This window comes from Papaver somniferum, chromosome 7 (assembly GCF_003573695.1).
Source record: "Papaver somniferum cultivar HN1 chromosome 7, ASM357369v1, whole genome shotgun sequence".
Lineage (NCBI taxonomy): Eukaryota > Viridiplantae > Streptophyta > Magnoliopsida > Ranunculales > Papaveraceae > Papaver > Papaver somniferum.
The window spans coordinates 2,145,945-2,158,630 of NC_039364.1; the positions used below are offsets into that span (position 1 = coordinate 2,145,945).

Consider the following 12,686-nt stretch of genomic DNA (forward strand, 5'->3'; position numbering starts at 1 on the left):
GATCACAGACATCATATAGTCCATAGAAGAAAAGCTAATTTCGTATTTTAATGTTCCGGAAACTTATTATAAGAACCTAGCTTTTGGTAACAATCCTGGTAAAGGGGCGGCGGATTTTATCGAGGGGCGGCAGTGAATAAGACAAAAAGAATCATCACATGGTAATTCGAAGTGCCCTTTATAAAAAAATCTGAATTGACTAATTAATCCTTACATAGTTTAGTGTTGATAAATTAGTTTAGTGTTGATAATCAAATTTCACTTATATTAACTCTAAAACAAATGAAAATCAGATTTTTAGAGTTTTAAAAAAAAAGTTTAGAGGAGAAGAAAAGAACAACTTTTGTGATATTTATGAAACCCTATATTTTGATTCCCCTCAACCAAAATGAGTGATTCCAGTAACAAATTTGAGATGGTTGAATCTCTAAATTAGTTCCCATTAGCTTTTTGTCGCTCAAAATTATTTAAAGTACGTAAAAAAATAGAAACTTTTAAAATTTCAGAGGAGCTTATGGTTAGAATTTAGCTCGTTACCAACCGTAACTCTCAGTTACGGTTCAAAAAGTATCGAATACCAACCATAACTGGTTCAATTTGGGGAAAACCCAATCGTAATACCAGTTACGGTTGGTAGAATGGCAACATATAGCAACCGTAAAAATTACGGTTGGTAACTAATGAATCGGGATCAACCGTAACTAACCTAAGGTTGGTAAGATAATTTGAGTTACGAGTCGTAACTCAAATACAGTTGATAACAATGATGCAATTACAAACGTAAAAAAAAATGAAGCATCCAGGACAACTTACGGTTCGTAACTTAAGTAATGAGACCAACCGTAAGTAATTTACGGTTGCAAAAACAATTGGTAATTGAACATTTTATCTCAAAATCAAGAACTTACGGTTGGTATTTGAGTTAAATGAACCGTAACATGAACCAAATTTATAGTTACGATTTCAATTGGAGTTATTACCAAACGTAACTCACATGCAACACATAAATTTCAATTTCAATTTTGATCCAAAACCCTAATTTTTGATACAAAACTAACTTAAATCAAACACAATAAACTAAACCCTAACTGGGTCTTTTCGAAATATAGTTTTCAATCAACGATTACCAATTTTTCAAATCGCTGATTAGTAGAGGACGATGAAATTTCAATTTTAATGGAGGAGGAGAAGAGAAGATGAAAAAATCAAATTTTTTTTTGATTATTTTGATTCCATTAGGTTAAAAATTTGGAGAGGGTAATCTAGTCAATTTACACTTCTATAGGACCCCCTAACCAATAAGAGGGACATTGCTATCACACTTGCCGCCCCTATAACAGGGTTGTTTGGTAAGTTCATTCTATTCCACAAAACTTATTATAAGCTAATTACTAGCTTTTGGTAACCTAGCAGAAATTGAATAGAGTAGGTAGAAGAGAATGGGCACAAATCTAGTAGAAATTGAATAGAGTGGGTAGAAAAGAAGCTTATGCCCACACCTCCATTCAACAAAATTGTGTCTAAACTACCAAACTATATCAATCAAATATCTAACATCAACTTTCTTCCCCCGAAGCTTTTTCCAATACATGCCACTGTCATGTTAATCCATGGAAACCAATGCAGAACTCACGGCTTCCAATGTAGGACTCATGTCTTCCCAAAATGGTATAATTATAAATTCCCAAATGTAGGATTTAGTTGGGTGACATCCAATGAGAAAGAATTTATGAGATAACAAGCAAAATCGATTTTTTCAGCAATGCTGTTAATGGGGATATCGGATTCCACAGATGGGTACCAAAATACATATAGGACAAAAAAAATTCTCTGTTTTATATGCATTTGGTATCCTCCCGTGGAATCCGGTACCCACAGTTAACAACGTTGTTTTCCAGTTGCAATTTGAATAGCAAATGGAAGACACATAGAAAGCTCTGAAGCACGTTTTTCTGGGCCTACACATTATTGTACTTACATACCACAAATTTCAACTGATCAAAAACGTATGATGCAATTATTTGTCTTAGTAATACACCTATGCATGTTATTTGACACGGATTTTTAATATATTTTTTAACTTTATTATCATTACTAAGTGTGACCATCAAAATGATATCGTTCCGCAAAGATTCATCTTATGCTAGCTCTGTTCATACAACGTATGTGTATTGGTCATTGGTGCCGGAGGAATCTTCATCATGATGAAGTTGATGCTAGCTTCAAAAAACAGCAAGGTCCCTCTCTTGTTCCTATCTATTTGTTCTCCTATACTACTACTACAACACAGAATTTAAAATGACTTGAGTAGTGTTCCTTGAAAACTCTAGGCTTCTTCTTCTACTTCAAGTTCTTAGGTATGAACTCAACACAAAGTTGGCGGAAAGTTGTTGAAATGTAGTCAATATCGGATTTCGATGAATATCACTAGAGTATCGAGACACGATATTTCGGTGAATACCGTTGAAATATCGGTCAAAATCGGCGACATACCGGCCAATACCGGCATCTCGGTGAAACACCGAAAACGATATTATTGGAGGTATCTCGGCCATCTAGACCACTAGCCTAGAGACAGACTGATTTGTTGAAAGACCAGGGTAAAACATATGCTGTAATAATTCTAATGAATAACCCAGAGAATATATTTCCAAGTCAAGCTTAATTATCTAGGTTAGTCAAATGGATGCAATTTCTACCGATTTTAATAATTGAATAAGTCTAAAATAGTGGTTCATATCTAAGCCATTCTTTGTATTCATTCTTGCCATTGTTAAGCTTATAAAAAGTATTTCATATCTGAGCCACTCTGTATATTCATTCATCAAACAAAACATATTTATTAATCAACAAAGCTAAGTTATTTTCAGCTAGCTAGACATGCCTTCATTCAATAAGAAAACTCAAGTAGTGTCATTTCATCTCCTTTTTGTTCATCTTTATTTCATGGTCTTTTTATTGATCAGCATCACAAAATTCCCAATAGCCTCACACTGCTGCCATGAAGAGGATAGAAATGCTCTGTTAAACTTTAAATCTTCTTTGAATGACTCTTCAAATCGTCTATCATCATGGAAAGAAGGCAGCCAACATGAAGATTCATGTTGTAACTGGCATGGCATTAGATGTTCCAATCACTCATTTCGGGTTGTCTCAATCAACCTTCGAAACGAAGACGTTGAAATTTACCTCAACCAATTTGATTCTTCTTCTTCTGATGTCTTAGATCCACCAAGTACTTCGCTGATCGGTAAATTTTCTGCTTCCCTTTTGAAAGTTACTCATTTAGAGTATCTTGATCTTGCCTTCAATAATTTCCAGCAATCACAAATCCCACGTCAGTTTTCTGATCTAACAAGACTCACTCATCTTGATCTCTCCTACTCCAACTTCTCAACATCAATTTCGACACAATTCACTAACCTATCATCTATAAAGTACCTCGACTTGTCTTGCAGAAGAAAATATTATGCGACCTCTTGCTTCCAAATATCATCTACAAAATGGGTGACACATTTGGTAAATCTCCAGGTATTAAGAATGGCTGGTATTGAACTCAACTCTTCATTCCCAAGTCAGATGGCTAATTTGACTTCACTTTCTATTTTTGAGTTATCTCACTCTAATATACGTGGTTCAGTCCCTTATCTTCCGCAACTCGAAGAGCTTGATGTGAGTGATAATCACGATCTTCATGTCGATCTACCTAGGATGTTCAAACAACAATGGCCTAAACTACAAAAGCTTTGGATATCATCAACCGTCCTAAACAGACCAATTCCAAGTTCAATTTCTAATGCGCCATTATTAGTTAGTCTTTCCGCCTCTTCATGTTCAATTCAGGGATCTCTACCTTCTTCGATCTATAATCTTTCTCAGCTTCAATATCTGGATTTATCTGGTAATTCGATTACAGGTTTTATTCATCCTTCATTCTCCAACCTAGAATCCCTTTACTATCTCGACTTGTCTTCCAATAATTTCCAAGGGTCCATACCAAAATCAATGTGTGAGAATTTGTCTTTTCAAATACTTCGTTTGGATTACAATAATATAACAGGAACTGTGCCAAGTTGCATAACAAAGCTCCAAAATCTTAAGGTCTTTTCAGCGGCTAGAAACTCTATTGAGGGAAATGTTTCGTTGTTCTCCTTGAGTGAAAACCTAACTACCTTAGACATGAGGTTTAATAGTCAGCTAAACCTAGATATGAGGTTTAATTTAGATCAATACTCCTCCTTGTACCCTAAGCTTAATCTAAAATATCTATGGCTAGGCTCGTGCAATTTCAAAGGACTATTCCCCATTTCTTTTTGTAATTTGACTAATCTTGTAGAGTTAGATGTGTCTCAAAATAGGTTAACAGGAACTATCCCTTCTTGTCTCAGCCAACTCAGATATCTTCGTAGAATATATGTGACGGAGAACAAACTTCACGGTCCAGTGCCTCTTCCACCTCCTGGTATAGAGGTTTTTGATTTATCAAATAACAAGTTAAGTGGTGAGATCTCGATAGAAGTTGGAAAAAGACTATTCAATGCTAGCGCCATCAGTCTAGCTGGTAATGAACTTTCAGGTTCAATTCCGTTTACTCTATGTCCAACAGTGCCAAGCTTCACATCCACCCAATTTATCGATCTATCTGGCAACAAACTATCTGGGACGATACCTTCTAATATAGGGTATTGTAGAAATCTGGGTACTCTAAAACTTGGCAACAACAATCTCACCGGAAAAGTTCCAGATGAGCTTAAGTTAGCGAAAAACATTAGGTTCCTCCAGTTAAATAACAACCATCTCGATGGCAATCCTACTAATCTCGCTAGTGAATTTCGTAAGTTGGAATTTCTGAACTTGGCAAATAACAACTTTGAAGGCAGTATACCAAAAACTCTTGGTTCACTCAAGCACCTTAGGTTTCTTTCTTTAAGGTCAAACAACTTCAACGGATCCATACCCAAAGAGATTATTCATTTGCAAGACCTCCAACTAATAGACTTGGCGATAAACAAATTTTCAGGCAATCTTCCTAACAAATGTGGGAACTTGAGAGGATTAATTATGACCAAGTATTTGGTAGACTTGAATTATGGTGACGTTCAATTGGATGTGGCAACCAAAGGGATCATGATACAAATTAAGAAATTAAACAACTATAGTTCAACCATTGATCTATCGTGCAATAATCTTGACGGAAACATTCCAAAAGAAATAGGCTTGTTGACACTGCTCTCTTCACTTAATTTGTCCAATAATTATTTCTCCGGTGATATTCCAGAAAGTATTGCCGACTTGTCTGGGCTAGAGTCTTTGGATTTGAATTCCAATAAACTGTCTGGGCATATCCCACAATCTTTGACAAATATCGATTCTCTTGCGGTTCTAGACTTATCTTTTAATAAGCTGAGCGGCATGATTCCTAGGGGTCCTCACTTCGATACACTTAGTTTGGATGGTTCCGCTTTTACAGGGAATGAGTTATTGTGTGGATTTCCAACGGAAAAAATTTGTAAGGGTGACCGCAATACTGGTACCAGTTATGTTAGTCCTGTAATTGAAGTTGATGGTGTCGATCGAGATGATGCAATGGAGAAATTCTTGTTGTATGCTATTGTTGTCTTGGGTTTTGTAGTTGGATTTTGGGGTCTTTTCTTTGTTTTGCTTCTGAGGAAAGAAAAATGGTGGTTCCCATATTGGAGATCTATTGATTTTATTGCAGTTAGAATAACAAATTTTATTCAGAATCAGAATGAACGATTGTAATAATGTTTTTTTTTTTCGGTTCCATTTGTTACTTGGAATAGTGAAGGTTTATTGATAGTACATTGATAAATATATTGGCCCTAAATATATTTGGTAAATCTGCTTCAAAAATCCATAATGTTGGTTTGGTAGTACGTTACGTGATTTCTCAATCCATCAATTTCTATTACCTAGGGAACCACACGGACCCATAAACAACATAGAAGACCAGATCCAAAATTTTGGCATTTAAGGGTTATTATTCTTCTTCCAAAATTTTGGCACCTAACAGTGAGATGTTTGTTCTAGTTAAACCCAATAAGTACTCTTCCAAACTTTTGTTGGTTCTTTTTTCTTGCATGTTTCTTTTGCTCGAGGTTTTGTCTCAATTGTTTTTTAGTGTTCATCCGACTGCAAATGCCACTACCCTTCTTCCGTTTCATTGCAGTAGGAGGACAACCCATAGTTAGTGTGGTTGCAGAAGATACATACCGAGCATTTTCACTCCTATTTATTGCGTTGGCCATCGGTCATTGTGTTGCATGGGTCCTAGGGAATGAGTAATCTCCGATCAAAAGGTCCTCATTGATTTTTTTACCCATTTTTCCTTATCTAAAAATGAAACAAGAGCAGATCAGCTCATAATAATGCAAATAAGCGTATGAGATAAACTAGTTAACCTTGCAAAGCGGCTGACAAGAATCCAATTATCTTTGACATATTAACCGCATAAACTTAAGAAGTCAAGACCATGTGGAAAGTACAAAGTCTCTCCTCCCTCTTTCCTAAAGAAAAAGAAAAAAATCTTTAGAGCTTACTCCTTCTTCTTGCTCAGATCTAGTCCTTTTGGGCTAGATCTGAGCAAGGATTTTTCTAGTCCTTTTGTGTTTTTAGTTTTTAGAATTTTTTTTAGAATTATGGGGATCTAGAAATTTTCTTCATCCATTCGATTGAAATGATTGAACAAGGTTACAAGAGAGTATGGTGGCATTGGGTAGGACGAATTGACTTGACTCTGCTACGCATCACACATTGTATACCTTAATTCCTAGCAGTTTCATAAGTGATTTCATGTGAAGTTTAACTTTAACAACTATCTTCAGTTTTAGTTTTCTTGCTGACCGAAGTAAGGCTTCTGTTCAGATGATGACCATGCCAGTAGGAGAAAGATTCGCAACTTCATCAGATCTTATTAAGAACTCTCTTTATGAAATTTGAAGTACCCATATCCTTCTTTAACGTCACTGCCAGATTTGCAGGGACTGAATTCGGTCGCATCTTTAGTTATCACCGTGTGTAGAAGCCTAAAGTTATTACCAGATGATATACAGTGCCTCCCAGAATTTGATGAGTCAAAGATTACAGGTATGTCTGACAATTTGGATTATTCTCCATTCCCATCCATGAGAGGAGATGCAAGTCACTTATGAAAATTACTTCATATCACTTCTTAAGTTACATATTTACGGGTGGTCTTATCTGCAAGCAGTTTTAATACCTCACTTCAATACCAGATATCTATGTAGGGTCTTCAAAGTTTCTTGGCAACTTATCATTAATTTGTTACATTATCTTGTTCTGATCAATAAATTTAATTGAACATTTAGATTAAAAATTGTTGTGTTGATTGCATTGCATATACGGTATTAATTTGTTATAAAATTGTTGTTTTGGAAGCACTCACAGGGTTGCAGATTCTGACGAACTATGGTCTTCTCATGTACTTTTGCTTTGTTCTAAGTGAACAACTTGCACATTATAAGGGAACCCCAAGTTATTTTATGCAAAAAAGAATATTATAAGGGAACCCCAAGTTTTTTCGCGTCATATGCTCGCTCTCATAGAGCTGAAAGAGGTGGAAATATCAAGCTTGATAAAACTGACATCTATGTTAATCCAAATAAACCCACGTACTCACGTATGCGTAATACACAACCATTACTTTCACAAAATTTTCAAATGGTTATGATGATCTTCCGCTGCTCAACTTGTTTAAGGTCACGCATCGTAAGGTGAGAGCTAATAATCCTGGGATCCTTCCGTAAGAGGACAGTTATGCTCAACTTATGATGAAGCGTCGTTTTTGAGTTTTGGGTTGTCCGGAGCAGGTTGTGTCTTAAGGGATAGTAGAAATGGCTTTGTCTTAAGGGATAGTCGAAATGGCTGTTTGGGCGCTTTTGCAAGCTGGGCTCAGAATTAGTACTAACTATAGAGAAACTAACTTTGCGGCGTCCAAGTTTACAGCAACTCAGCTGCAGGGTGAGTTTTTATATTTTCATGGCAGACCGGATTTTCTAACCTATTTAGAGGGTCCCGGTATTGGTTATTCCAGATTTAAATGGTTTGTTTTGAATGCTTTTAGTTAATTTTGAATTCTTTTTTAATTAATTTTGAGATTAAAAAATTGTAAGAAAAAACAAAAGCAATCCTCAAATTCGATTGGGACTATAGGAAAAACCCCTAGTTAATACTCATATTCGGTTGAATTTAGATAAATTTTTTGTCTAAATATTTCTTGTTCTTAGGAAAAACCCCTAGCTTATCAAATTATTTCAAAACCTCGAAATATTATTATGGGCATATAAGTGTCATCGCATTTTACTTTCACATTCTGTATTATGTAGTCCCAAAGAAGGGAGCAGTCCTCATTTCAGGACTCTTGTATGAAAATTGTTACATTCAGTTTACTTGTCAGTAGAAAACAAAATTCACAGAATCACAGGATTGCAGTGCGTAATATTTGTTAACAAATATAATTTAGTTTGACACGAAAACGTACTGCAAAAGCAAACATATTCAATTGTAAATGTAAGTGCAGTAAACACCTCTAATGTTAGTTAACTGAAGACTAATTATTTTCTAAGTTAGCCGTGACTGTTTTGGGAAAGGGGTTTCCTAAAACGGCTAGAATTCTTGGTGGCCAAGTTTGTAACCTATATAAATAGGTAATTAGGCCTTGTAGAATTGTGTGAAGAAAATTGTTTTAGAGAAAAGTGTGTTTTTTCTTGTGTAGCTTTTAGGGTAAAAAGCTCGGGTTTCATTGTGAGAGCATATTGGTGAGGAACAAGAGACAAGGTTATCGGCTCGGATAATTGTTGCGGTGTAACCAAGGGTTTGATGGGATTCACACGACGTTGTAATCGTTTTTCTTCATAGTGGATTTGAGTTGATGCTGCTCAAAGTGGACGTAGACAATATATACAAGTTGTATGTATTGGTCGAACCACTATAAATCTTGTGTCTTGTGAGTTGATTTATATTTCTCGTATTATTATAGTTGCTTGTGCTTGGTTCACCTTATTATTTATCACAATATCTCAAGATCCGTTATTCCGTGGTTGTCAGTGATTCCATAAGAAAATCCTGACAACTGGTATCAGAGCTCGGGTTAGAGATTTAGGGTTCATAGTACGATTGGAGTGGGAGTTATGGGTGATAATAACGAAAGTACGGTAGCTAGGGTTAAAGTTCTTAATGGGAAGAACTTTGCGTTTTGGAAGTCTCAGATGGAGGACTACCTATATGAGAAAGACCTTGCTGATCCATTGGGTGGAGTTGCTAAAAAGGGAACACGCAAAGACGATGAATGGACAACTCTTGATCGTAAGTGTGTAGCCGTGATCCGTAGATGCCTAACGGAGGAAGTCTACAATAACGTACAAGAGGAAACTGGTACGAAGGATCTTATATATAAACTTGAAAAGTTGTATCAAAAGTCATCAGCCTCGGGGAAGATTATGTTGTGTCAACAATGATTTAATCTGCAGATGCAAGAAGGCGAAGCGATTTCAGCACATCTTGGGATGTTTAAATCAATTATTTCTTAGCTTTCAAAAGTTAGTATTACTTTTGATGATGAAGTTCAACCTTTAAGGTTGTTGTCATAATTACCAAAGGGTTGGGAAACCGCAAGAACAACTATTAGTAATTCTGCAGGGAGAGAGAAGTTGAATCTTGATGATGTGCAGCAAAGGTTGATCGCTGAAGAGGAAAGAAGAAAAGAACAAGGTTATGGTTCTAGTACTTCAAGCTCGGCCTTAAGTTTGCAGGAAGAAGATAGAGGCAGGAGTTCAAATCGGAACAACAACAACAAATCTAGATGGAAGTCTAGAGGAAAGTCTAGGGGGGATATCAATCCCGGAATAGAGGTGTTGTTGAGTGTTGGGCGTGCAAGAAAGTAGGACACTTCAAGCGCGATTGTCCGGAACACAAAGGTGTTAATAATGGTGGAAACAAAGGTAATCAAGAAGAGGTAAACGTAGTTGCAGCTGTAGAACTGGTGAAGGTCCTTGTTGATAACAAAAAGGTGATTACAGAAGGTTTTATACTACGATATGAGGAAAAGCAATATGAGTCTTGGATTATAGACTCGGGAGCTTCTTTCCATGCAACGGGTGATAGGAGTATTATGATCTATTATAAAGAAGGATACTATGGCCAAGTATTCTTAGGTGACGGTGAAGCATGCGACATCATTGGTTTGGGTGATGTGATCTTAAAAGTCAACGGTTTGACATGGAAATTGAAGGATGTACGACACGTTCCAAATTTGAAGAAAAAATTGGTGTATGTGGTCCAAGTTTGTGATGATGACTGTAAAGTTGTGCTTACAAAACACAATTGGAAAGTGAAGAAAGGATCTAGGGTATTAGCTTGTGGAGTTAGAGTCGGTACTCTATACTGGACTTCAGATGGAACTACTTTAACAGTGGCTAGTAGTGGTGAAGACACTAACTTATGGCATAGAAGATTAGGGCACATGAGTGATAAGAACATGAAGATTCTATGTTCGGGAGTCTGTTGACATGATTTTTTGTGAATACCGTGTTCTTGGAAAGCAAAACGGGTTAGTTTAAGCAGAGGCGGCAGAGCCTTGAAAACTGAGAAACTTGATTTGGTTCATACTGATGTATGGGGACCAATTGATGTTGCATCTCACAGCAGGTTCCAATATTATGTCACCTTTATTGATGATCACTCAAGGAAGGTGTGGCTTTACTTCATGAAGAATAAGTTCGAGGTGTATGAAGTGTTTAAGAAGTGGAAAGCTTTGGTTGAAACAGAAACTGGTCTGAAGTTGAAGTGTCTAAGGTTAGACAATGGTGGTGAGTATGATAAAACAAAGTTCTTACAGTTTTGTGATACAAATGGAATTCGTTTGGAGAGGACAGTTCCAAGGACACCACAGGAGAATGAACTAGCTGAACGTATGAATTGGACGTTGAATGCACGTGCTAGGTGCATGAGGTTGCAGTCTGGTTTGCCCGACACCTTTTGAGCACATGAAACAGAGACGGTTGCTTATCTAATCAATAAGACACCTAGTAGTCCATTAGATATGAAGACAGAGGAGGTTTGGACCGACAAAAAGTTAAATCTTTCATATTTGAAAGTTTTTGGTTGTGTTGGTTATGTTCATCTTAGTCCTGGTGAGAGGTCTAAGATAGGTGCTCAAGCAAAGAAGTGTATATTTCTTGGTTACGGAAATGACGCTTTTGGGTATAAACTTTGGGACTACGAGGGTCACAAAGTTATTAGAAGTAGAGAATTCACTTTTAATGATAATGAGCTGTACAAGGAAAGGAATAAAATACAAGTTTAAGATGTCGGAGCAAGCAACGTCGATAAGGAGTTGTATATCGATGTTGATGATGTTTCTGGAAAAAGTGTGGTACAAGAAGGGCACGGTGTTGCTGATGGCAGAGAAGTACAAGGTGAAGAGACTTATGTTGCAGTGGGAGTTACTCCTATAGTTCCACAAGAAGTTCGAAGATCATCAAGAACTCCAAAACCAAACCCAAGGTATGCTCTGAATTATCTATTACTTACGGATGGAGGTGAACCTGAAGATATTAAAGAAGCACTAGCATCAGATGATTCAGGCAAGTGGCAACTTTCTATGGAAGATGAGATGAATTCACTTGAGGAGAATGACACTTGGGTGTTAATAAAATTACCAAGAGGTAAGAAGGCGTTGCATAACAAGTGGGTTTATCGGATGAAGTCTGAAGCAAATGGAGATATTGGCTACAAGGCGAGGTTGGTTGTGAAAGGTTTCCAGCAAAAACCTGGTGTTGATTACAACGAGATATTTTCTCCTGTTGTGAAGATGACTACTATCCGAGTAGTGCTAAGTCTAGTGGCTTCTGAAGATCTCTACCTTGAACAGTTGGATGTAAAGAAAACGTTTCTTCACGGTGACCTAGATGAAGAAATTTACATGAAGCATCCAGAAGGATTCATAGTAAAATGCAAGGAAGATATGGTGTGCAAGCTAAAGAAGAGTTTGTATGGTTTAAAACAAGCCCCGAGACAGTGGTACAAGAAGTTTGATAACTTCATGCATAGAGGTGGTTATTCACGGTATAATGCAGATCATTGTTGTTACTTTAAAAGGTGAGATTCTGACTACATCATATTATTACTGTATGTGGATGATATGTTGGTTTCCGTAACATCTCTACAAGAAGTTGAGAATTGAAGAAACAATTAGCAAGTGAGTTTGCTATGAAAGATCTTGGTGAAGCAGAGCAGATACTTGGTATGAGGATCATAAGAGACAGAGCTAAGGGTGCACTTATACTTAGTCAGGCTGAATATATAGAACGGGTGTTGAAAAGGTTCAATATGGAGAACGCTAAACCAGTTAGTTCTCCACTTGGAAGTCAAATTTGTCTTTCAAGTATGCAGTATGCGAAGACAAATGTAAAAAAGGAGTACATGGCTAACGTACCATATTCTTCGGCGATTGGGAGTCTAATGTATGCTATGGTGTGCACGAGACCAGATATTGCACATGCAGTGGTAGTAGTGAGTAGATATGCAAGCAACCCAAGGAAACAACATTGGGAAGATGTGAAGTGGATTCTCAAGTATTTGAGAGGTAACACAAACGTACCATTGTGTTATAGAAAAGGTGGTTCTATCTTCAGGGGTTATGTGGA

At 36.8% G+C, this 12,686-nt stretch overlaps 1 protein-coding gene across 1 annotated transcript; it reads left to right on the plus strand.

The window, feature by feature from the left end:
* The first annotated feature begins 3,540 nt into the window (after positions 1-3,540).
* LOC113293883 (LRR receptor-like serine/threonine-protein kinase GSO2) lies at positions 3,541-5,763 on the plus strand. Its single transcript, XM_026542330.1, has one exon. It carries the CDS (start codon positions 3,541-3,543, stop codon positions 5,761-5,763), a length of 2,223 nt encoding a protein of 740 aa, XP_026398115.1.
* The last annotated feature ends 6,923 nt before the right edge of the window (positions 5,764-12,686 follow it).

Bases quoted from the DNA above. Each gene is read 5' to 3' on its own strand.
- LOC113293883 (XM_026542330.1), top strand. From the start codon at position 3,541: ATGGCTGGTATTGAACTCAACTCTTCATTCCCAAGTCAGATGGCTAAT.